Source organism: Somniosus microcephalus, chromosome 15, assembly GCF_052327205.1.
Source record: "Somniosus microcephalus isolate GS21.2 chromosome 15, FLI_Smic_1.0, whole genome shotgun sequence".
NCBI classification, from domain to species: domain Eukaryota; kingdom Metazoa; phylum Chordata; class Chondrichthyes; order Squaliformes; family Somniosidae; genus Somniosus; species Somniosus microcephalus.
The window spans coordinates 88,248,214-88,275,098 of NC_141001.1; the positions used below are offsets into that span (position 1 = coordinate 88,248,214).

Consider the following 26,885-nt stretch of genomic DNA (forward strand, 5'->3'; position numbering starts at 1 on the left):
ACACACATACCAGCTCATCATACTAAGTCATCGCCTTCCATAGTCAGGACAGGGGGATAATAAATGGTGCAAAGATCAGACTGCTGTGATTAGTACAAGTAAGATCTATGGCAGGTGGCATTAGATTGTTGTGAGGCTGGTTATTTTAATGCTTGAAGTGAACATGCGGGGGATAGTATTGTCATTTTATGCTTCCAACGGCAGTGCAAATTTGGGCAAGTGATGTGCGTGATTTACCAACCATTTTAAATTAAAGTTCAGAAAATGATGTGCTGGATATCCTGATTTTCTGACCTGCACCGGCACTGGGTAAAACTCCACTTCGAAGTGTAAAACCAGAAAGTTACCCCAGAGATGTTAACTCTCCTACTTTTGTCACAGAGATCCCACACTGTGCTCCAGATCAGTTCACGTGCGGCAATGGACGTTGCATTGGTCAACGCAAAGTCTGCAATGGCGCCAACGATTGCGATGATGGCAGCGACGAAAGCCCGCACCAGAACTGTCGTAAGTTTGAACTTAATAATAAAAAGATCAGTGCATGGCATAACAATGTATTTTTTGAAATCTCTTAAATGACTTTCTGTACAGGAGCGCAGTTTTATCTTTTGCAAAGTCCCTTTATCTATTTGCTCAGGGTGGAACTCAGTTAGCAGCTAAAAGGAGCTGAAAAACAGATTTGTTTTACTAAGATAAATATTTGGTTAGTGTTTCTTTTCCATAGATTGTTCCTGCTTTCAGTTTGTCCCCACACGCAATGACCTGAACCGGAGTACAATAGCAAAATACTGCGGATGCTGGAAATCTGAAATAACAACAGAAAATGCTGGAAAAATTCAGCAGGCCAGGCAGCATCCATGGAGAGAGAAACAGAGTCAACATGTCAGGTCAAAACCCTTCGTCAGGACTGAAAAAACACAGGAAATGAAACAGATTAAAAGGCCAGTTTGGGGGCTGGGAAATGGGGATGAAAGAACAAAAGAGAAGTGAAGAGACATTAAGGGGTATTCAAAACGAGACGAGATGGTGATAGGACTAGTAAAGAGACAAAAGACGGCTCTAGATTAATTGTGAAATTTCAAAATCTAGAGCCGTCTTTTGTCTCTCCACTAGTCCTATCACCATCTCGTCTCGTTTTGAAAACCTCTTAATGTCTCTTCACTTCTCTTTTGTTCTCTCATCCCCATTTCCCAGCCCCCAAACTGGCCTTTTAATCTGTTTCATTCCCTGTGTTTTCTCTCAGTCCTGACGAAGGGTTTCGACCTGAAACGTTAACTCTGTTTCTCTCTCCACGGATGTTACCTGGCCTGCTGAGTTTTTCCAGCATTTTCTGTTGACCTGAACAGGAGGATGGACAAGAGACCTATCCCCTGCCATTTTTGAGCAAGCTGCCAGGAGATTTGTGACCAGGCAGGCTAAGGCTGAGATTTCTCCTCCCCCCCCCACCACCCCCCCCCCCCCCCCCTTGCGATGCACAGTGCTCCCATTCACTATTCTCCCGATGGGCTCCGCTGAGAATGGAAATTCATGGCACGGGGAATTGCCGAGGCAAAACTAGATCCTGCTAGCCTGCGGCTTAGCATGTCGGCACGATGTGTCACGGCGCATGGTGCCACGTAAATAAGGTATATCTAAAAGATTTTCAGGCTAAAGAAACACCCACTGCAGTTAAGGCACACAAGAACTAACCTTGTGACTTAAAATCAGGTGAACGATCGGAAGAGGAAAGCTGCAATGTGAACAATGGTGGATGTGCACACAAGTGTCAGCAGGTTCGAGGCATTGTACAATGCACGTGTCACACAGGCTATCGATTAATGGAGAGTGGAAAATTGTGCCAAGGTAGGGCCCTAACATTAGAACTTTTACTTATTAGTATAAAAGTACGTCAAGGCTGCTGAATTCCCTCAGCAGCTAATCGCAATTAAGTGATCAAATAGTGGGTATATCTACAACTTGAGTTATGACCTCTTCATGTCCTGCTTCACTTTCAGTGCAACCTCTTGTCTTCATGTGTCATAAGGCATAAATTCAGGACTCTTTCAGCAGTCAGCTTTTCGAGGGATGTGTCGGCTTTAGTGAAGCTGCTGGTTAGTTTTTATTGGGTTGCTAGATTGTTTGTTCTGGAGATGCCAATGGTTATTCTATTTTTTTTCAGTAGGCCTTGGTAAGTGGTGCAGTACGATCAGGCTGAGTTCAATACACTGCTTTGTCTGCTGGCTGTAAGGATCCTACATGAAATGAAAAGTGTGCAATCTCAATCTCAGTGCTAGTTGTATTGGGCCCACCGCAAACTGCTTGAACTTGGCACTAATGCAAAAGCAAAATACTGCGGACACTGGAAATCTGAAATAAACAGAACCATTGTTTTCTCTCACTGCTGGTTGTTCTGATGAAAGGTCATCAACTTGAAACGTTAACTCTGTTTCTCTCACCACAGATGCTGAGTATTTCCAGCATTTTCTGTTTTTATTTCTAATTTGGCACTATTCGGCACTCGGAGAAACCACAATGAAGGCTGGTTTGAATAATGGAAAAAAAATCAATGTGGTGCAGATGGGTGCTCTTTTGGGATTGTGGCTAGAGGCCATTTTGGGGCAGAGTAGAGGGAGCTTGGCTCCAGCTGGAGCATGGCATATCTGAGCTAGGAGTGCTTGTTGAATGGCCGAAATGGCAATGTGCATGATTTTCCCATTAACATTTCTTGACCTGAACGCATTTTTTTTCCTGTGCTGATTACTGTACTGCACTGCATCCCATTGAGCCTTGTTATTACCAATTGGTGGCGGCTGATTAGAATAGATCTTATCAGAGCTTCAGCTGCTTTAAGCTCCTTTGAGTTTATTTGAACAGGGTTCAGCCAGTCGTTTTGTTTCCCCCTGAGGTCAACAATCTATTCATTGTTTTGATTTAACAAACTCAATTCCCAATCATAAGTATTAGTATTTGTATTTATTTCTGCACCCTTTGTTGGAAGGTTCTGACACAATAGATGCTTGGGCCGGTTTTCAAACTTTCTCTATATGTTTTGGTATGTTATCCTTCCATCCCACCCACAATACTGGCCTCTTGAATGTTTTGAAAAGTGAAAGGGAGCTCTGCTGGAAGAAATGCATCTGTATTTTTCCCACTGACCAGTCTTTATATTGGTAATCATGTGTAATGTCAAATAAACCATGTACATAAGATGTTGTTCCCTCAGTGTCTTCAGAGCAGCCATTCACTAGGTGAACGTTGCCTATATGGCTGAGCTGATTCATGGCCAGGAGGAGTACAGGGGAAGGGAAGCATTCTACCTCATAAGCATTAACTTACTCTCTATGCAAGTGTCACAGTGGTACGATGACTGTTGTGCTGATTTCTGCAGACATTGATGAGTGCGCTGAGGATGGATACTGCAGTCAAGGCTGTACCAACTTAGAAGGAGGATTCCAGTGCTGGTGTGTTCAGGGCTATGAACTGCGACCTGATAAGCGAGGCTGCAAAGCACTGGGTGAGTGTTATTTTTAACCATTCTAAATTATTTCTTAGGAATGGCTTCAAAAGTTGTATTATTTAACCATAGAAAAACAGATTTTTTTATACTCCTCGTTCTCCTCCAATTCCTGCTTGGTGTCTGTTTTGGTGCTCCCCACCCATGTGGAGTATTTTTTGTGGAACGGTTTGCTATGGTAAAGGTGTTATTTAAGTGCAAGTTGTTATTATTCCCCTCTACCTAGGTGCAAAGATGGATTGATTCAAACTACTGTGTTCACATCCATGTTTGTGAAACATTACAATATCGAGATAGTGACACTCGTAACCTAGTATTGCAATGCACTGTGCCGTAGTGTGGCAGGATTTATTACAGTACATAGAATTATATAGAATCTACAGCACAGAAAACAGGCCAGTTGACCCAACTGGTCTATGCTGGTGTTAATACGCCACACGAGCCTCCTCCCACTCTAATGACCTCTTCCTACCCTGCCCCTCCCCTCTGATTGCATTCTCCCTCATGTATGCATCAAGCCTCTCCTTAAATATATCAATATTATCTGTTACAACCACTCCACCTGGCAGTGAGTTGCACATTCTCATCTCTCTGTATGAAGAAATTCCTCCTAAATTCTTTATTTGATTTGTTAGTTGTTAATGTCAGGAGCACTTGAAACCCCGTTGTCTGAAACATTTTCTTTAACTTGTATGTTTACATGTGTTATTATCTTAAGGGCCAGAACCAGTGCTGCTGTTTGCAAATCGGATTGATATCCGGCAGGTACTGCCCCGTCGATCAGAATACACGCTCCTGCTCAACAATCTGGAGAATGCCATTGCCCTGGACTTCCACCACAGCAAGGAGCTGGTGTTCTGGTCAGATGTGACCTTAGACCGCATTATGAAAGCGAACCTGAATGGAAGTAATGTGGAGGAAGTAGTGTCAACGGGTCTTGAGAGTCCAGGTACAGATAACATAATGTAAAAAAAAATCAGATCAGTTTAACTCAAACATTTGAAACTATCAATGGTTAAAGTATCAGACTGTTTAGAAAGACTGTTTTGTGTGGTAATATTAAACAATACATCAGAAATGAGTCATCATGTTTAGATGTGCTCCCACAATCAAATTTTCACCTGTGTGAGCATGACTATTCATATTTTGCACACTATGCACAGATTGAAAATGCCCACATTTACAAGCTACATCTAATCTTTCCTACATGTGGCCATAGGCATTGGTGATGATGTGGCCAGGGCACGATAGCATGCCAGAGGGGGTGAGACAGCTGGATTGTTTACCCATTGTTGACCTTTGTTTCATGGGTGTGAGCAGCCTGTGCACACAGCAATGATCTTGGATCACCAGACCTTTATTTATCTGTATATAATGGCAGTCCTTTTACAGAAAATCAAAGGTAAACAGCAGCAAACTGCTCCTCCCTTGAGGCAGATTTGGCCATTGTTCTTGACGCCCTTTAGCCACTAGAACAGAGGTTCCCAAGCTTTAATTTGCTAAGCCCCCTCTTTGGAGATTCATGGTTTAAAAAACAGTGGGGGTGAAGTTAGCTTTCGCCAGTAGTGCGATAATGAATTGGTAGCCCGTTTTACACCGTGCCCAATGTTCTTTTCCATTGAAGTCAAACGGATGCCTAAGCGTCCAATATGGCGGGTGGGGTGCAAGCACAAAGTTGGCGCTGGAAGTGCGCCACCTGCCATGTTGGTAAAGACTCCAGTATCGGTGTCCTAGGCCTGCGCCTGAAACTAATGTTCGTACGTTTATATATACAGATAGGAGGCTAACACCTGTTTGAGTCCCCCTTCTTGAAATTGGGCTGCCTTGAATGCAGCTGCGTTCAAGTTAACTATGTCTATGTGCCGCCTAACCAGTGTTCCTTAAAGGGGCTGCTGGACATGGCTCTCAAAAAGGTAAGTTTTTCAAAACAATACTTGGCTGAATCTACTCCTTGCTGGCCCCCTCCCTCACTGTCAGTCGCTCCCCCTCTCCCGATTGCCTTCCCCTGTCCCCGTCCCGCCCGAGTCCCAGGACGTACCTAAGGACCGCTGCCCAATTTCATCCTCGTGTAACTGGCGGCCTACTTCTGAACGCCCGATTGGTATCTGCAGTTCGCCACCTATATGCTAATGAGGCACAAGGTCCAAGGCCCAATTTTGGGGGCACCTCGGGCCTCCAGCTTCTGGTCCACGCCCCAGCTCACTGCCTACTTCAGGCCTGAAAACGGGCCGAAATCAATTTCCACCCCATTGTCTTGCCGCATGTAGTTATTCCATCACAAAAATGTTTTTTGGCAAAGCCCTGTACTTTCTTGTGCATGGGAAGAAAAGTTGAGTTCATTGAATCTGTCAGATACGTTGGCCAAATAGCCCAGTAAAACCTGGAAGTGCTGGTTAAGGAAATGGTGGTGAAGCGGTGATTTAGAGTCAATCAAAAACATGCAGCACTCCTCCCTGAGTTTGTAGATTCTTGACAAAACTCTACCACGGGATAGCCATCGAACCTCTTCAATTACCTTCATCTGTTATTTTAGATGAAAGAGCTTCTTTTGAAAAAATCTCATGGTTCATCTTTGAGGGCAGGATGTTTGATCTCCAAATGGCATTTTAGTTTGTTTGGTTTCATGCTGTCTTGGGCATGAACTTCAGCACAAACACATTGCGGTCGATAATTTTTGTCAGAACCAGTAAATGTGAATCCCAAGTCCAAGTAGGGAGTATTTCCTATTTTTCTTTTACCTGGCTCCACTTCATCCTTTCCACAGGATCAATGTCCTCAACTTTTAGCGAAAACCAAATGTCCCACTTGTGTCGGTTATATAGCCTGAGGGAGCTCGGAGTGTTCGGAATACTGCCAAACGACAAATCCGTGCAGATCTTAATTCAGGCAAAGATCACCTGGCCTGGTAGCAAACTATAATATTGTGAAAAGACACTGCTTACCTGGTGGGCGCCTGCTGCTGCCACCGATGTAGCCTCCCCCACCTTGCGGCTTTACTATGGTAGACTGGCAAACAAACGACTGAATTTCTTTGCATTTTAAAGAAACTGAGCAATAGGGCAAGCTTAGCACAGGATGTTTGTAATTCCCCAAAGTGGAAATTGGGCCAATCAGATCCTTTTCTGGTGGACAGCGACTGATTACCATGCACCAGAAGCATCTCTGATTCCAACTTCCGCTGCTAGTAATCAGCCGAAATTCCACGGCTATGCTGGGATCGCCCTATGCGAGGTTGCATCACTATACACTTTTTCTTTGAATTTAAACTGATATTTTTTCAGTTTAATCTCAAAGCTCTCTGGCTATGCGAGGTTGCATCTCCTTCCTGGTTAGCCTGTCCCCCTTCTGCCTCCACTCCCCCACCCCGGATATTCTGGGGGGGGTGCACTACCCAGTTTTGGAACCTTTGCACTAGAATAAAGGACAAGATGTGTGGTGAATTTCTCTCTTGTTCTCCTCACTGAACGGATACTTGTAGTGGCTGCAAGAGCTGCTGAACTGCATACACCAACCATTTACACAACATTTACAATGCTACTAATACTCTGCCTTATGTTTAACAGAAAGATGAATTTTCTCCAGACATGCATCAAACACCAATGCATCTGATTTTGCCCCTCATTTTGCTTCTGCATATACAGAAACAAGTATTGGGGGGAAAATTGAGTCGCGCCCCCTTTGAGGCACTAGCTTCGTCGGGGCGCTACTTTTAATGCCCCGAAAAAATTAGCGCCCCCGCAGCTGAAATTGAATGGTAGCGCCCAAGAGGGAAGCGGGGTGCTACTAGGAGTGCCCCGCCTCCCTCTTGGGGTGCTGCGAGGGAATAGCGCGTCTTATGGCGCTAACGGGAGGCGAAAGCAACCGAATTTTTCCCCCATTGTCTACTAGTGCATAAATTGAGTTTTTAAAAATGCCGTGGATTTTTTTTCCCTCAGGACTCTAGGGCATTTGGTGTGGTACAAACTTGTTTCAAATCAGTTGAAATCATTGGCCTACACAGGCCAGGAGGAAGGGCGTTGCTTTCTTAAAGCATGTAGTCATTTTCTAATTTCTAAAAATGCCTGAAAACTTTGAGCTTTATTTTCATTTGGTTGATATTTCTGACTAACCCAGTAAATACATTCGTAGACAATTTAGAACTGTATATCGTTTCCGATCTATATCTATCCAGTATTTTTGGAGATTGAAATGTTTATTTTCAGTAGAGTCTGGTAAGGAAACGACAGAAAGCTAATTATAAAATGGTTGAAACTGCACAGAGGAAGGAAGGTTACACATTCCGTCAATTATTTTCTTCTGGTTTTTATAGGACTGTGAGTTCTCTTAGATGTCAGTCAGGGGAGTGCTTCTGCTCTATCTCCTGCATCTGTTTGTTGTGACTTGAGGTTTAGGTGCTGCTTTGTGATTCTTGAGCTACAGAGATAGGAAGATGTTAACAACAGCTGTATAATGTCTCCAAAAAAATTCATCTTTGTCAGGTGGGCTGGCCATTGATTGGATCCACAACAAGTTGTACTGGACGGACTCCGGGACATCGCGCATCGAGGTCTCAAATCTTGATGGAACACAGAGAAAAGTACTTTTGTGGCAGAACCTAGAGAAACCTCGAGCCATAGCATTACATCCAATAGAGGGGTAAGACAGGTCACAGACATTGATCCTGCGGGAATCTATTTCAATCACCTATAACATTAATACCAAGTGCCATCTGTTTCAGATCAGGAGTAATATATTTCAGGAAAAATTATGATGTTGCTCTTAAGCATCACTGCAATTAGCAACAGATTCAAACCTCAAACTCCGCTATAATTTGTAGCGGTTTTAATGACTCGTACATTTTTTTAACATGCCACAATCCCAAAGGTCATTTTGACATGGTACACCCTGTCACCGGGGGACGACCAATGACTTTACTTCATGCACAGCAAATTAAAGTCACTCTTTGATGTTATATTAGTTGCGGTGTCCCAAAGTCCCAGCCAAATCCACAAATGTATTTTATTGAGGGACATTTCTTATCCTCACATACCAAATGTATTTGGATTGGAATGGATTCTTAACTGGTCTCTTTTTTTGATTGTTTTTAATTTGTTCTCCCAACTTTGCAGTTTCTGATTTTTGCTGTCCTGCTGTTGCTGTTTTATTGACTATGTAACGCGGGGCTTTCTATTTTTAAATAGCTCCTGCAGTGGCTGACGTTGTGGTTTGTTTCTCTGGTATTGGCTTTGTCTTCTCTGCCTGTCCCACTTTGTGGTCATTATTCTGAGGCCCTGTTTCTAATTAATTCCAGTTCAGTTATTGATTAAATGCCCCACTGGATCAGATCTAACAGTTCACCTATCTTTAAGGATGTCACACTTTCATGGGCTGGGCAGTGGATGTCACCAATGCAGTTCTTCATAAATGCAGTTCTCCACTTTCTGTAATTTTCCATTCTGGACTAAACAATCTATCTAGGTGTTGGCATTATGCTGTCAGATACTAGTGCATGAACACCTAGCTGTTCATCTGAAATAGCTCTCTCTGCTATCTTAGTTCATTATTATTTAAAATAAATGTGTTAACACATCTGCTGTAACACCTCTGCTAAAATAACAGAGAACAAATTCAGATGAATCTGTCAAGCATTAGTAAGCTATTATCCCACAGTGTAATCTCAGAGCCGGGACAATAGTCTACATTTATAAGTATTTATATAAGTCCAAGAAGGCGGTTGAGGCCAAGTTTTTAAATATATTCAAGAAGGAGTTAGATATATTTCTTAGAGCTAAAGGTATCAAGGGATATGGGGAGAAGGCAGGTACGGGGTACTGAGTTTGGATGATCAGCCATGATCTCATCGAATGGCGGAGCAGGCTCGAGGGGCCGAATGGCCTACTCCTGCTCCTATCTTCTATGTTTCTATGACACATCGTCAGTTGTACAAGAGCACAACAGGAATGATTTTGTTTATTGCTGCTAAAATATGTTTATGGCTAGACAATAGGAATTTTGTTTTGTTTTTTCTCAAAAATTAAATGAACTGAATTCCAAAGACACTTTGATTTGTTATATATGTTCCATACCTGCTTTCCTTTTTGTAACATTAGTTGTGGCTGGTCCCTTTGGAATGAATGGAGACATGCATGACAGCAAAGAATGTCACGTTTTCTGGAGTGTGTTGTGCCTACTCTTTTTGTAATTACAGCTAGACATTATATTTTATGATATTAATTGAATTCTCCAAAGGAGGATCCATTAATCATTCCCATTGTTTTTAGTTTGGGAATTGCGAGTCTTTTTAAGACACAATTTTTTTTAAACAAATACTGTAATGATTTCTTATCTATTTAATTAATTTTTCCAAGCCAAGTTTTGCAGTACAATTACAAGTTGTGTACTATTATATTCAGCACTATCCCTTCCACATTATAGCTGAAAACTGGAATAGATCACTTCCAGAATGTTATGCTTGTAAATTGCGATGTGTTGTGCAAACGTATTGAAACTAAACTGAGAAGATCCTCTTTTTCATACAAATGTAATAACAACCCTGTGCTGAAGAAGTTCAGAAACAGTAACTTCCAATGATTTAAAATTCAGTATTGTAAATTCCGTTAAAATTTTAGAATGACTGTCAATGACTTCCTGTCAAATGATGCTGTCAGCAATTAAATATCATTTCAAGCTGTCGTTATAAACTTTTATTTCAATGCTTTTTAATGTTGTTCTGCTCCCCAAACCCCACCTCCGCCCCCATTCCAAAATTGAAACCTTTGATTGAATGGTAAAATACTTGTAGAAACTGTTAATGGAGTTATCCTTTTTGGAGATGATAAGCCCTGATTTTAACCTAATGTCCAATTTGCAGCTCCATTGAAGTCAATGGCTGTGTATAATCAGACAGGGTGTAAATCGGGCGTCTAACCCAAACATGCCCCATTCTCGCTGGTGTGTTAGGTTAAAATCGGGACTTAACTAATTGTTTCAAAAATGATCACCCACTATTAATTAGTCACCTCAATTACTTCAGTTTTCATTTAGTTTTTTTTAGATTTAGGTTTAATTATCCCAGAATTATGTTGGTTTTACTCCTGAGTAAAAATTGTTTTCATTTAGCCTCAAATTGTCCATTCTTCATTGTATTCTATTGGCATATCTGATGCATTTTACAGAACCATCTATTGGACGGACTGGGGTAACACCCCCCGGATAGAATATGCAGCCATGGATGGTTCTAATCGCAAAATCATCGCAGATACCCATCTCTTCTGGCCCAATGGGCTCACCATTGATTATGCAGGACAAAAGATGTACTGGGTAGATGCCAAGCATCACGTGATCGAACGTGCCGATCTTGATGGTCAGAACAGAAAAGCAGTGATCAGCCAAGGTATGAAATTTATCAGTTTGCTATTGGAATAGTGATTTATTACATAGCATGAAGGCAAGTTGATTTGGCAGAGGTTGAGATTTGTTATATTCTAACATACTGTGGGATATGTATTCTATTGTGTATAAAGTTAAAAGAAAATTCTTTTACTAAGCTATGATTAAGTACTGATGATAGTCTAAGAATAAATTCTTTAATTTTATACTTAGAAGGGAATATTGCTGTATATTTTGCACTGTGATGCAGAATTGCTATTGTCCCACCATATTGAAGAGTGCACTGATAGTTACGTAACTGTGAAAATACATGTTGACTTGAAACATCAGCTCGGTTTTCAGACACGTCGAATACCAGCAGATTAGTAAAGAGTACGGTTGAAAATTGCACAAGTGCAAAGTCTGGCACTTGCTTTTTTGGAAATGCTTGTCACATAGAATATATCAGAAAAAAGTGAACAGTGAAAATAGGAAATGCTGCTGCAGGCACTTTCATTTTGTGCGCGTGGATGATGAGGGGGAAGAGGAAGCAGCAAAAGAAGGAAGCCCATCTCAAGACCTTGCAGCAAGAAATACTGCTCGGCTGATCGGCTCATTGCTCAGTGATTCTGGTGACCCCTGCTCATTCCCCTGCCCTTCTGCTTAGCAGGCCGTGATACTTCCTTCACCACTCCCTTACTATTAGTTTTTGGGCCAGATGAATGGCAGTCTTTCCCAATCCTATAATTTCCTATGCTCCTATGTACATCTGGAGTATTTTAGAAGGTTATTGTCCCTACTACAGGGGTTTTATTAGCCATGCTGTTAAGCCTTAGAGTGGGGTATTCCTTTAAGGAGTTCATGAGCCATATATGCTCTTCGTGGCTGTTTCTATAGCCATATATGTACATGAAAAATTCTTCTATAGACTTGAGAGTAGTGAGATTTACTTACTTCAACTCGTCTCTTTCTTTTACACTAAAGCTCACCTTCAACCTGCCCCTTTGACAACAACACTGAACTGTTCTCTACTTTCCTTGCCTGTGGTTCTTTTTGTATTTATGAGGTTGTTATCTCTCCGTTGACATGTGTCCTGTAAACAAGTCACTGGTGTTTGAGCTCTGTTTTACCATGCCTATAATCTGGGTTTCTTTGGAGATTAATTTTAAGTTATTTGCAGGTGGTTTGCTGTTGAAAGCTGCAACTGTGACTATAGGTTGTGAAATATAACACAACAGCTGGGTGAGGTGAAAGATGGAATTTTGATGGAATGTATTTTTTTTCCCTGCTCTCATCGATGAGCAAGTTATTCTATGTGTGACACTCACTTGGATCTGGTACTTACATAAGCAGACTTATTTTTTTATTCAACTTTTTTACCATTAAGCTGCTTTTCCGACACTTCTCCCAGATTTGCTTTATTGGATTAACTAGTCAGAACCACTAAAATAGGATAGTTAGTTTATTATTTAAGAGTACTGAGTTAACCCTTTGTGTACTGAACTGCTTTCGTCGCTTTTAAAATCTGAACGGTTTCCACAATTTATGATCTGCAAAGGATATTTCTAATGCTGATTGGTATCCAGCAGAATCAGAGGATTATGTTGCAGTACAAAAAATCCTTTGAATTGTAGCATTGATTGATGAAGACTTGGCAATCCATTTGGAAATCGATTTTTGTTGCTGTGTCCGGTTTGCTGAATCAAAGTGACGGTCATCGGAAAATAACTGCAGTAGAATTGTTCCCATGAGAGGAACATTATTTCCAAAATAAATCAGTCGGTTATTGAGGTGCCTGCTACAGCTATTTTGATTGATTCTAATCGCAGAAATTACAGCTCAGAAAGGGACCATTTGGCCGATTGCGCCAGTACCACTGCTATCTCTTCTACTGAAGCTATCTACAGTACTCTAATCCCCTTTCCCTGCCCTTTCCTCATATCCTTTTACATTCTTCTCTTTCAAATATTTAACCAATTGTTCATAAATGGTGTCATGGACTCAGTAGCCACTTTGGTAAAATGATCCAAGTTCTAAAACCTTTTGTGTGATAAAAGTCCTTCTAACTTCCCCCTTCATTCTTCCAGTAATAATCCTGAGTCTGTGTCCTCTTGTTACCAATTTGACAACCACTATTTACTCTCTCAAAACCTTTCAGAATTTTTAACCATTAGATCTTCTTAACCTTCTCTGCTCATGGGGATGGGGGGGTCGGAGGGGGGGGGCCTAATTTTCAAGCCCGCCTTCATAGCTATAACCTCTCATTCCTGATATAATTCTCGAGAATCTTCACTGTACCCTTTCCATGGCTCAAATATTTTTTGTCCGATAATGCAGTGTCCAGAACTAAATGCAGTACAGGTAGACTACGCTTTATCCGAACTTCCGAAAACCGAAACCCTCTAAAAACCGAAGGTTTTTTCGTTCAGCGTAAGTCGTGCGCACGACATGACCAGAGTGGCGCACGACTTACGCTGAGCAGGGCAGAGGGTCACTGAGTTCCCTCCTGGGTAGGAGATTGCAGGCCGAGCCAACCCAACAATACAGCGGCCCGTCCGATAGCTGCAGCGGCCTGTCCGATATTCTTTTCTCCCCCCCCCCGACCCCCTGCCGACCCCCACCCTTTCGGATAAGGGATAGTGTATCCTTTATCCGCACTTCCGAAAACCGAAATCCTCTGAAAACCGAAAGTGTTTTCGTTCAGCGTAAGTCGTGCGCACGACCCCGACCCCCCCGCCGACGCCGACCCCCACCCCCCCCGCCGACCCCGACCCCCCGCCGACCCCCACCCCCGACAAATTTCCCAGTCTTATAAAATACCTTCCGAAATCCGAAATTTTCCGAAAACCGAAACACGGCTGGTCCCGAGGTTTTCGGATAAAGGATAGTCTACCTGTATTGCAAATTTGGCTTAATCAGTGTCTACAAATTAAAAATTACCTCTTACTTTTTTATTTAGTTTGTCTGTATATAAAACACTGAATCCCATTGCCCATTTTTTATAGCCTTTTCTACCTACCCTCTCACCTTTAAAGCTCAATGTATCTGCACCCTCAGGTATCTCTATTGCTCCACTCTGTTCTTTCAATTTTTCTCAAAATGTACGACTGCACATTTCTTTACATCGAACTGCGTCTGTCACCTGTGCGATCTCCTGCAGCTTCCTGCATTCTTCCTCACCGTTTATCATGTCCTCTAATTTGGTATCATCAGCAGACTGCATTAGTCATCTTCTGTGATTGTCCAAATCATTAATATAAATAGAAAATAAGAGATCCCAGCACAGATCCTTGGGACACACCACTAACCGTTAATCATTGTGAGAAAACATTTTAGATAAAGTGTATATGAGTGTCAGATTATTGTGAGCAACATGGCTCAGGAGTTAGCAGTAAATATCGACGATTGGTTAAAATCAAATAGTCATGTATTAAAGGCCACTAAGCTTCGTAGAACATCAATCAACATGATTGTTGGTAAGTGCATTTGGCCATAGGAAGAACACAGAAAAATATAGACTGGGAAAAGCTATTTGGCTCAATGACTTGCTTTTTCTACACTCTGCCTATTGATATCACAACACTAATTTCTAAGGGTCCTGAAATTCCTTGGGAGGGTCTACTGGGTCACTTGCAGTTTCTGGACCAGAACCTTGATCTGCTCCTTACCAGGCAAATAGCAGCCAATAGCCAGGGAGTTCCCACTCTTCAGGCCCAGCCTTTGTGTGGAGGATAATGTGCCAATTCGAGGTAAGGCATACCGGCCTCCACAAAGGCAGATGTGTGCCCCACCAGTGGGGTCCAGGCCAGGTAAGGAGCTTGACCCATGAAGATTAGAATATAAAAAATAATTGGACAAAATGACCCCCTTTCAACATGACCGGGGTCAGGGGAGCCCTCCTACCTCCACAAGGGTGCTGGAGATGCACCTAAAGTGATGCTTGCACCTGCCTATCCCACGTTAATGTGGTGCCCTCCCACTGACCCTGCAAATCCAAGTGGGGTCAGCGCTGGAGGGTAACATTGAGCATAATCCCCGTGTGACTTGTGGAATTTCTGACCCAGTTAAGAACGTCATTTTTATGATGCATCTGTCCTTATTACTGTTACCTTCAACTGCTGTTATGCTACCTAATGCATAAAAACCTATTTGCGTACATCTATACCCAAGGTGCTTCTGAACATTCGGCACTTCTACTGTGTTAATTCACTTCACTTCTTCAGAGTAACTCCTTCAGGCCAGTTGAATAAGCTCATCAATTCTGGCTGGTAATAAAAGTATTTATAAAATAAATAGAAATTGAGATAAACAAGAAATATTGATATTGTCCTTAGTTCTTGTAAACCATTTGGCCTAGAAATTCAGTTGTTAGCGCCAGCCGCTAGCACCTCAGGAGGAGGAGAAGTGGAGCGCTAAGCGGCTAGCGCCCGGGCGCTGCGCGAGCTGCGCCTCTCGCGAACTTCACTCAAGATTTAGCGGCGGCGCAAAACTGTAGCGCCCGCTCAGCTGCGCGTGCAGATCGTGACGTCATTTCATGGTGCAACGCCCTTGGTGCGCTCCGAACCGGAACTTCAGTGGCACTGCCCTTCTTTGCGCCTGGCGCCCCCAGCGACTGGTAAAGGGGAACGGTTCCCAGTCGCTGCGGGGCGCGGGGGGTGCTATTTAAAGGGGACTCCTCCTGCATTATAAGTGGCAGCCATTTTGTGCCAATCCTTCTGTGTGAGAGACGGATATTTGGAGAGAGACAAAGGCAGAGAGCTTTCTGCTTTGACTCAGCGCTTGCACAGATACTTCTGGCTTCAGGCCAGAGCTTTGCACTTGGATTTAACTTTCAGTGCCATAGCCTTGAGTCGCCACATATAATGGGGGCTGCAATGGATTCAAAGGGCTCAGAGACGCTGTGAGAGAGTGCCAGTCATGGCCAGACGGATAAGGGCCAACAGGCGTCGGCACAGGAGGCCTTACCCACCCAGAGTATACCGCCAGCAGTTCTCATGTCTGAGGAGCAGTGTGTTCGGAGGCTGCAATTCAGAAGGGAGGTGGTCACTGAGCTCTGCCACCTGCTTCGCAGAGATCTGCAGCCACAGCTGAGGAGCAGGACGTCTCTGTCGGTGGCAGTGAAGGTGACTGTGGCTCTCAACTTCTATGTCACCGGCTCCTTCCAATCCACTACTGGGGACATTGCTAACATCTCCCAGTTTGCGGTACATTGCTGCATCCGCCAGGTGACCAATGCCCTTTTCAGAAGGAGACGTCAGTACATTTCCTTCCCCATGACCCTGGACAAGCAGCAAGAGCGTGCAATGGAATTTGCAAGAATAGCGGGCTTCCCCATGGTCCGGGGCGTAGAACTGATGAACCAGCAATGGTCAGGCCTTGCTTCAGGGCTGCAGTGTGCAGGGCATGGCAGCCAAACAAGTCGACCCTCCCCCTTTAAGAGCTGACCGGTGCCAGCGTGTCTGCCTTCATTCAGAAACTCGCCGCACCTGCGCTGCGCCCGCCCTCAGTGTTAGCGCCTCGGCTCACCGGCTTAGCGCCTTATGATAGTCGTGCATCGCCTGCTTTAGCGCAGCAGCAACCTCTTGGGGCGATGCAACTCAATTTCGGCGAAGGTGGCGCTAAGTTGCGCCGGGCGCTAAATTTAGTGAACGCCCGGCTGTAGCGCCCCAAACGTGGCAATACTGAATTTCTAGGCCTTTGACTTTTAGAGGAATATATCGGGATAGAGCTCCAAAGTGGCATTATCCTCAACCATTTATCTGAAACCTTACCATTTATTTTTCTATTGATGAAAATTGAAGGCACCATAAGTGACTGTTCCCCAGTCAGATCTCCCATTTTCTCGACATTTCCACAACTAATGGCGGCAACGTGATAGTTCGTCACTTAGAGTTGCCTCTAAGTGCCCGCCTGCTTAATCAAAGTGGTAAGCGACAGAGGATACCGTGAGCGGAGACTATGGAACCTTTCCGCACCTAGCTTCGGAAACAGTGAGAGGCTGCCAGCCTCGTTTGAGGGGCCAGGTAGTACGTAGCGAGTTTAAAAAAAAAATCTTTTATACATAATCATTTTTCTAAAAGTTCAGGACGGGGCGTATTTTTCAAATGTCTAATTGAGATTGTAATAACCGCACCTTTAGGTGATCTGTTGGCTACTGAGGGTGCAATAGAAACAAGGCCATATTGCACTTGCAATATTGAAAGAATTAAACGTTTTACTGCAGTGATTCCCATTACAGTTGCAGCATTTGAGATATGACAAATGCTGTGTAACTTACATATGTATTTATGCAGTGCACTATACAAATGTCAAATGACTATGAAATATTACAATTTTGCGACTTATCAATTACTGGTCAACAAATTTATAGTCTTTTTATTATTACCTCTTCCATCTAATCAGAATCCTAACAATATGTGCCATTTTTGACATTATTCAATTCAAATGCGGTAACGGTCTAAAACTGTGACATTTACATTCTGTGTTAAGGAAGGTTATCACAAGATACCTTTTAAGGAAACCTGCAGTGTAGGAACTGGGGTTCCTAGCCGAAGAATTGAGATCGACTCAGAAAATCAAAAACAATAAAATTTTATGAACAAACGAAGCTGTACAGGAAACTGTAGGATACAATGCAAATAGGTCTGGTCTGCTTGAAAGCCTCTCTGGAAACTGCTAGCAGGTTCCGAGCTCAACTGCTAGCAGGTTCCGAGCTCAACTGCTAGAAGGTTCCAAGCTCTACTGCTAGAAGGTTCCGAGCTATGACGTCATCACGTTCTTCCCGCCGTTGAGAGATCACGTGACGGACGGCATGACGTCATCACGCGGAGTACAGGAAAGAAGCCCTAGTACAGTTAACAGATACATTAAAGGTGCAGCCCCCAGCTGTACTACATTGCTGTAAAAGGAATTATATACAATTGTCCGTAATCCTCTGGTGGTTCCGCCACATGCGCCCCCCCCCCCCCCAGAATTGCTTTTAACAGAGAAGGTAAGACGAGAAGGGGGTCTGACGAGTCTGTCCGACCGACTGCGATACCCCGGCAGCTGGAACGGAGCGCTAAAAGACGAACTGGCCGTTGGCTGTGGTTGGAATGACGCCGCAGGCGGAGAAGAGGCCGACTGTGGTTGACCCGGTGAGGCGGGCACTGGCGACTCGGCGGATGACTGTGGCTGTACTGGACCGGCAGTCGACGGTGGACGACCACGACGAGGCAGCTGAGCGGTGACGACTGGTTCGCTCAGATCCAGATGCGTCGGTTTCAACCGGTCGATGGAGATGTGGTCAGGCTTACCGCCGACGTCGACTGTGAAGGACTTGTCACCTGACGAGATGACGCGGAATGGACCTGTGTAAGGCGGTTTGAGCGGGTTTTTGCGAGCATCCTGTTGAATGAACACGTATTCTGCGCTCTTAAGATCCACCGGGACATGGGAGCGCTGCAGGTCATGATGCGACGTAGGCACTGGGATGAAATTCCTAGCCGCTTCCTGGTGGCTGACGAGCTGATGAGCTGGGGACCAGGGTTCCGTGTGAGGAGGAAGAAAATCGCCAGGCACTCTGAGTGGTTGGCTGTAAACCAGCTCTGCTGAAGAAGAATGCAGGTCATCCTTAGGCGCCATGCGAAGACCTAGCAGCACCCAAGGGAGCCTGTCCACCCAACTAGGCCCACGGAGACTAGCACGCAGTGCGGCTTTAAGGGACCTGTGGAATCTTTCACACAGACCGTTCGCCTGTGGATGGTAGGCGGTGGTACGATGAAGCTTGGTGTCCAAACCTTGAGCTACGGCGTTCCAAAGCTCAGAGGTAAATTGAGGCCCCCCGGTCGGAGGAGATGTCAGCCGGTACCCCGAACCGAGCTACCCACGACGAGATGAAGGCTCTGGAGACGTCTGCCGCTGTGGTGGCAACCAAAGGAATTGCCTCTGGCCACCTGGTGGTGCGGTCTACCATGGTGAGGAGGTGAGTGTACCCGCGAGAGGAAGGGAGAGGACCAACCAAGTCCACGTGCACATGGTCGAATCGACGCTCCGGAACCGGAAAAGTGGCGACTGGGGCCTTAACATGGCGTTGTATCTTGGACTTCTGGCAACTCACGCAGGTATTGGTCCAGTCACGGACGTCGAGATGCATGCCCTTCCAGACAAATTTTTTTGCCATGAGTCATTGTGACGCTCTCATGCCAGGGTGCGACAACCCGTGGATAGTGTTGAAAATTCTCCTGCGCCATTGGACTGGAACGATTGGATGTGGGACGCCCATCGAGATGTCACACAGGAGTGTGGTCCCTGCGGCCTGGAAACTGACATCAGCCACTTGTAAGCTGGAAGGTGCGGTCCGGTATGCCTGCACTTCAGGGTCTGCCTTCTGTACTTTTGCCAAACCAACATAGTCGACTCCCAGGTGTACTGCGTGGAGCTGGGCGCAGGAGAGACAATCCACCACCAGGTTGTCTTTGTCCAAGACATGTTGTATGTCGGTTGTAAATTCAGATATGTACGTAAGATGACATTGTTGCCGTGCCGACCATGGTTCCTCTGTCTTGGCCATCGCAAAAGTAAGTGGCTTGTGGTCTACAAAAGCCGTGAATGGGCGTCCTTCCAGTAGGAAGCGAAAATGGCGGATGGCCAGAAACAATGCCAACAACTCCCTATCAAAAGTACTATACTTGCGTTCGTTCTTCCGCAATTGACGGCTGAAGAAAGCCAGTGGTTGCCATGTGCCGTCGACCCACTGCTCCTGTACTGCCCCGATGGCATAATCAGATGCATCGGTGGTAAGGGCAATGGTTGTGCCCAGAAGGGGATGTGCCAACATGGTCGCAGCAGCCAAAGCGTTCTTAGTGTCGAGGAAAGCCTGGTCCATCTGGGGTGTCCAATCGATCGGGTCTTTGCCCGATTTACCTCTGAGGGCCTCGTACAAAGGTTGCATCAACAATGCCGCCTTGGGGATGAACCAATGATAAAAATTGACCATTCCCAGAAATTCCTGGAGGGCCCTGACGGTCTGAGGAAGAGGGAACAAGGTGACTGCTTCCACCTTCGTGGCCAGTGGAACGGCGCCTTCTGAGGTGATTCTGTGTCCCAGGAAATCAATGCTGTGCAACCCAAACTTGCACTTGGCTGGGTTGATAATAAGGCCATGTTGGCTGAGACGAGAAAAAAGGGTACGCAAGTGTGTAATGTGTTCTTTCGTGCTGTTACTGGCAATAAGGATGTCGTCTAGGTAGACGAAGATGAACGGCAGATCGCGCAACACGGAATCCATGAGACTTTGGAAGGCTTGTGCTGCATTCTTCAGCCTAAACGGCATACGAAGGAACTCAAAGAGCCCGAAAGGTGTGATGACGGCAGTTTTGGGGACGTCTTGAGGATGCACGGGCACTTGATAGCTTCGGACGAGGTCTACTTTGGAAAAGATGGAATTCCCTGCCAGATGGGCCGAAAAATCCTGAATGTGAGGATTTGGGTACCGATCCGGTGTGGTAGCCTCATTCAGGCGTCTGTAGTCGCCGCATGGTCGCCATCCGCCACCCGGCTTAGGAACAACGTGTAATGGCGAGGACCAAGGACTATTCGAACGCCGAATAATACCCAGGCGTTCCATTGTATGGAACTCCGCCTTGGCGGCTGCCAGTTTACCGGGTTCCAGCCTTCGAGCTCTCGCATAAACGGGGGATCCTGTCATGGTAATGTGGTGTGCCACACCATGCCTCGCGACTGAAGAAGAAAATGTGGGCCTGGTGAGCTCAGGGAACTCACTGAGAAGACGAGAGAACTCATTTGGAGATGGGACTGCACAGGCAACTGACCAAGACAGTGGTGCTTCGGTGGCAGGGGACCGAGTGAAAAGTGGAGGCATTGATTAGCCGGCAGTGTCGGACGTTGACGAGAAACCCGTTTGCGCAGAAGAAATCTGCCCCCAGGATGGCCTGTGAGACTTTCGCCGTGATGAACTCCCAAACAAAACGTTGGCCGCCAGAACTCAACTGGACCCTACGCTTTCCGAACGTGCGAATGGCCGCACCATTGGCTGCCTCGAGGGGGGGACCTTGACCGCCGGATTGACGATCTAGCTTCGACACTGGTAGGATACTGCATTGGGAGCCAGTATCACAGAGAAAACGTCGCCCTGACAGGGAGTCTGTAATGTATAGGAGTTTCCCTGCGGACCCGACGGCCATCGCAACTCCGGCGCGTCCCTTAGGCCTTATTGATCTTCTTCGAAACCGCTGGTTTGAGGTAGGTTTTTTTTTGGGTGAGAAACTGCAGGGCGGACGGCAATTTCTGGCCTTCGCGCCGAAACGAGCGTGGTATGCACACCAGCCTGCAGGAGGAGTCGTCGGAATAGCTCTTGTGGGGGATGGGTGCCTCGTGGCTGCACAAGATTGTTGTGAGACGGTGAATATTTTATCCGCTTCCGCGGCGAGTTCAGCACAATCCGTGATCGCGGAATTGGCCAAGGCCGTCTGTACTGGCTCTGGTAGTTGACAGAGAAACAGCTCGTGGAACAGAAAACATTGCGATTCCGAGCCCAAAAGCGTGAGCATTTGGCTCATGCGCTCTGAGGGTTTTGAGTCCCCGAGGCCGGGCATGGAGATAAGTCTGCAAGCGCGCTCCGACTTGGACAGACCGAAAATCTGCAGTAAACGTGCTTTTAAAGCTTCGTACTTGCCATCGTTCGGTGGACTCTCGAGGAGGCTGACGACCCGCAAGGCCGTGGCTCTGTCGAGGGCGGAGACCACGTAATAATAACGGGTCGAATCCGCTGCTACTCCCCGGATTGCAAATTGGGCTTCCGCCTGGAAAAACCACGCGGCCGGTTGTTGCTCCCAAAATTGCAGCAGTTTGAGGGTGACGCCGTTCGTGTCCATGATGTAACTTCAACGAAAATTGTTCGAAGAAATCGGGGTCACCAATGTAGGAACTGGGGTTCCTAGCCGAAGAATTGAGATCGACTCAGAAAATCAAAAACAATAAAATTTAATGAACAAACGAAGCTGTACAGGAAACTGTAGGATACAATGCAAATAGGTCTGGTCTGCTTGAAAGCCTCTCTGGAAACTGCTAGAAGGTTCCGAGCTCAACTGCTAGCAGGTTCCGAGCTCAACTGCTAGCAGGTTCCGAGCTCAACTGCTAGAAGGTTCCGAGCTCTACTGCTAGAAGGTTCCGAGCTCTGACGTCATGACGTCATCACGTTCTTCCCGCCGTTGAGAGATCACGTGACGGACGGCATGACGTCATCACGCGGAGTACAGGAAAGAAGCCCTAGTACAGTTAACAGATACATTAAAGGTGCAGCCCCCAGCTGTACTACATTGCTGTAAAAGGAATTATATACAATTGTCCGTAATCCTCTGGTGGTTCCACCACATGCAGTTTATTTAGTTAATCCACCAAACCAATTACAATTAAAGGAGGATGAAGTAGCTGTGTCGGTCCATTCATTGAATGAAAAGAACCGATCCTTTACATGCGCTATTAGCGGTAATATTTTTATGTACTTATTTTGTTGTGTGATATTCTGGTATTAGTGGCTGAGTAACTGGGTATCTGAACAGATTGCTTGTCTGGTGGTCTGATGTCTGGATGGGGAGGGGTTGGGGTTATGTATCCAATGTACTTTTCCCGCTGCTGGTCGAGAAGGCTGCATGACTGAGGGGTAGGTTTCCTATGCAATTGCAGAAAAAGCAGTACTTTGAAGGCACCCTATTCTGAAGTGATTTAAGGAGGCTAATTTTATAGTCAAATTTAGACCAACCAAATTTCAGGGTGCCTGTGTCCAAAATTAGAAAAAATCTAAGGTGAGAGACAATCACTGGGATAGATCGCTCTTGCCTTGAAATTGAGCTCTTTGAATGTTAGCATATGAAATTCATCTCTCTATTTTAAGGGAAGGCTCACCCATTTGAAATAAATGCATTTATGTCTCAATTTTTTTTTCATTCTTGGGATGTGGGCGTCGCTGTCAAGGCCAGCATTTATTGCCCATCCCTAATTGCCCCGAGAAGCTGGTGGTGGGCTATCGAGCAGTTTGATACCAACTGAGTGGCTTGCTACGCCACTTCTGAGGGTGGTTTAGAGTCAACCATCTTGTTGTGGGAGTCACATATAGGCCAGACTGGGTAAGGACTGCAGGCTCCCTTCCCTAAGTGACATTAGCAAACCAGCTAGGGTTTTAATAAAAATCCAACAGCTTCCTGGTCACTTTTACTGATATTAGCTTCTCATTTCCAGATTGTGAAATAGCAGGAATAGGGATTTTGCACAAATGCATTAAAGGTTTGGATGCTGATATTTAGAAGCACTGATTCAAGGCACTAGTCTCATTTGTATAACGAATTATTTGGTCTGTGCCAATAATGTTTATATGATATATAGCAGGTACTACTTAGTTAAGTGCAACGTTATTTATTCAGAGAGTGGTGAGAACGTGGAATTCACTTCCACATGGAGTGGTTGAGGTGAGTAGCGTAGATGTATTTAAGTGGAGGCTAGATAGGTACCTGAGGGAGAAAGGAATAAGATATGTTGATTGGGTGAGATGAAGTAAGAATGGAGGAGGCTCATGTGGAACATAAACACCAGCATAGACCTATTGGGCCGAATGGCCTGTTTATGTGCTGTAAAATTCTATGTAATCCACCACTGTATGGTTTCTTTTACTGCTTGGCTCCTCAGTGCTGCAAGCATCTATCTCATACTTTTTGATGAGCTGCAACTTCTGGGTTTTACAGTGTTCCCAGACTCGGAGAAAACCATGTTTTTTCCAGTTATATCATGCCTCACTACCCAGACACCTAGGGCTGGATTTTTCCAATCTCGGCGGGTCCGGGGTGGGTGATGTTGGTGGCGTATGGGGACCTCGCATCTGTCTCGATCCCAGCCTCCAACAAGATATTCTGATGAAGGGCCTTGTTAAGCCCACCCTGCGAGGTTCCCGGCCAATTAATAGGAAGTGAGTCCGATGACGTCATTTGATGATGCATCATCAGCCGGTTTCTTTAAAGGGACCATGCGCAAATTGATTTTGACAGTTGTCAGTGTTCTGCAGCATTGAAGTGCTGCAAACACTGACAAGCACTGCACAAAGGTGCATGGCTGCACCCAGGCTCTCCCATTACTCACTCCATCTGCTTATGGAGGGAGTCACAGCACGCAGGGAGGTTCTCTTCCCTTCCAGTGGGTGGAAGACACCTCCCCGGGACACCAACGCAGCCTGGTTGCACATTGCACAGGAGGACACAAGCAGGGATGTTGTAAGGAGGACCAGGCTGCAGTGGTGCAAACCTTTCAATGATCTCAGTCGATCATGAAATGTTACTGCCAAGCCACACTAAACCTCATCCTGCTGTGCCTCTCATCACATTCCCATCACTTGCCTTCCCTACTCTACTCCTGCACATCCTTACTCACACCAACTTACCTTGCACCTCCACCCATCCCTCTCTATCTACATTATCACTTCCCCATCTCAGTAGCCACCCCTCACACTCACCCTCATAAAGCATACCAACTAACAACACACAAAGGTAGGCACTTGGATGGTTTAGCCAATGTTCATGTGAAGTTTCTGTTAATGTAGTGTCAAACATTGAAATCTTTATTTTCAACACTTTACGTTCTTGGACAGATTTGTGTGCACCTTTGGAAGTGTCTTAGTGAGTTACAGTGAATGGTGAGACATAACGGTACCCCCCTGGAATGGTGGTGAGTGTGAAAGGAATGGCTTGGGCATTGTAGGGATGCTTTATGGTGTTGGTGTGGGGTGGTGCCAACCTGGTGCATCATGTGGCAGCCAGGGTGTACAGTGTTAATTGAAGCTAATCTGGACATGGTGAATCCATCGCTGGTGTCCCGGGCAGCAATGTGCACGGGTGATGATGCCCTGTGTGCAGTGCAGCATCAGGTGATTGCGGAGAAGGTTGGTGTGGATGTTGGTGCTGCTGGTGTTGGGGCTGATCGTTTTGGGATTCTGAGGACCAAGGTGAGATTTTTTTCAAGGGTACCGATGCTGATGGAATAGATGGCAGGTGAGATTGAGATGACAGAAGTAATTTGTCACTGTTGAGAGAGGTTGTTCCAAGGAGGTGACATTGGATAGACAGATTACTCCAAACACTTCAAAAGTGCATAAAACCCAAAAGTGGGTTCTAAATACTGAAGGCTGCAGCTTCTGAGATTGGAAAGTGACCAGCTGTAAAATGGCTGGTTTTAAACCTCTTTTGCAGCTGTCACCTATTGAAAGAAATGGAGAGTTGTTCAGAACCCGACACACTTACCTGGCGCGATCCCCGAGCGATGGGAACCTCGGGGAAAACTTGGCAAAGTGTTTTGGAACTGGGAAAATGGTGATTTTAATTACTTTAAACACCCTCCTAACAAGCACAATTGAATGGCGTGCCACTTAGTGCCGTGTCTGCAAAGCGCAGGCAGAACCGGCACTTGGGAAACTGACAAGGAGGCGGGTTCAGAACGGGATACTGGTCCGCTGTCAATCTTTTTGATTTTGACAGCGGACCTGCCTCCAAACCCGCCCTCTGAGCGCCGGCAAAATTCAGCCCCTAGTGTGCAGTGCAGCGTCAAGTGTTGCAGTTTAATTGAATAATTATAAATTTTAAGGATTACTGGTTATGCTTAAGTAGGTCACTTTTCATTAACTCTCAATTCCCAATGCAATCTAACAATGTTCTCCTGAGTGATCCTGATACAGGTCTCATGCCCCTTCCGTATTAACATTTGTATTATTCAATCATTAGCTACCCACTAATAGTCCTTCCCCAGTATCTACAGATTATTCTATCCATCAACATTTTAGCACTGCAATAAAATGCTAGGGCAAGCTGATTATAAAATCTAAATGATTCAGAAGACAAATGAGACCGTATTCTGTGGTTTTAGGCATTTTGAACATTCTGCTGTATTGCATTTTCTAGATTGAATCTGTTCCAGTCCATTCAGCTGAAGTCAGATCTTGTTAATCCAACATTTCTAAAACAACTACCATGATGGCCCAGAACTTGGTGTCGGGGGCTTGCCGCGCGTGCAAGCCCCCGATCTGCACTCGCCCTGCGCGCTGACATCTGAAGCCCGGGCCTGCGTGCATTTCCTGTCACAGGCCCGGTTCAGATGTCAGCGCGCAGTGCTTACCTGATCCAGCGGTGTAGTTAGTGCGATGTGCCGGCTGGGATCAGGTGAGCACTGTACAACCAATCAGGGGAGGGGAAGGTTCATTCATGAGTTTGAGAGTAAGAACTGTCAAACTCATGAAAACTACGGGGGCCCAAAACACTATTTAAACTTTAAATAAAAATTTAAAAAAACATCCCAATCATTAAATTAAGTATAAATAAGTTTTAAAAAATAATTTAAACAATTTTTTTTTGTTGAAAAAAATAAATTTTTAATAAAAAGGGTCTAAAACTAAACTTACCTTATTGTAGATTCTTTAAAATAATAAAACTGTGGGGAAAAAAAAATTCTAAATTACACTAAAACACCACTTACCTGTAAAAATAAATACTTACGTGTGCTTTTTACAAGCGTAAAGACCAGAGGCCTTTAGACATGCGCAAATCCCCCAAAACAGAGGAAATCCAAGATGCACGTGCTGCCCCCTACAGCGCACGCGCTAGCCTCTTCACCTCTTGGGTTAGAGGAGAGGAAATGCCGGTTTTCAGCGCATGCGCTGTGCATGCTGAAAACCGGCATTTCCTCCGGCCAGACGCGTGAGTACGTACCCCTTCCGTACTCACGCGTTTGGGGAGGAATTACTGCCCCGATATCTAAAGTGAAGCTACCCTGAATTGAAGATAAGCTCATGTGGGATCTGAAGCAAACCATATTTGCTCATTTCTGGTGAATTCACAGATCTAAATTTTGGATCCTTCACATTTAAAAAAGAAAATGTGTCCGATTTTTGTATATCGATGGAGCTCTTTAGTACATTTGGTAGGCTGCTAGTATGAGGCTGCAATAGAATGAGAATTAAGAATTTGATGCTTTTATGCAGAATTATTTTTTAAACGGGTTTAGTATTGTTTCC

The 26,885-nt window shown here is 45.1% G+C and overlaps 1 protein-coding gene across 1 annotated transcript in view; it reads left to right on the forward strand.

Moving 5' to 3' along the window:
* The window catches only part of lrp4 (low density lipoprotein receptor-related protein 4), a 512,348-nt gene that overhangs the window by 395,921 nt on the left and 89,542 nt on the right, over positions 1-26,885 (forward strand). The window contains exons 9-14 of the mRNA XM_086008096.1: positions 382-507; positions 1,708-1,842; positions 3,368-3,493; positions 4,212-4,442; positions 7,972-8,128; positions 10,648-10,865. Of these exons, the coding sequence (XP_085864222.1) occupies positions 382-507; positions 1,708-1,842; positions 3,368-3,493; positions 4,212-4,442; positions 7,972-8,128; positions 10,648-10,865 (993 nt within the window). The remainder of the gene's footprint in view (positions 1-381; positions 508-1,707; positions 1,843-3,367; positions 3,494-4,211; positions 4,443-7,971; positions 8,129-10,647; positions 10,866-26,885) is intronic.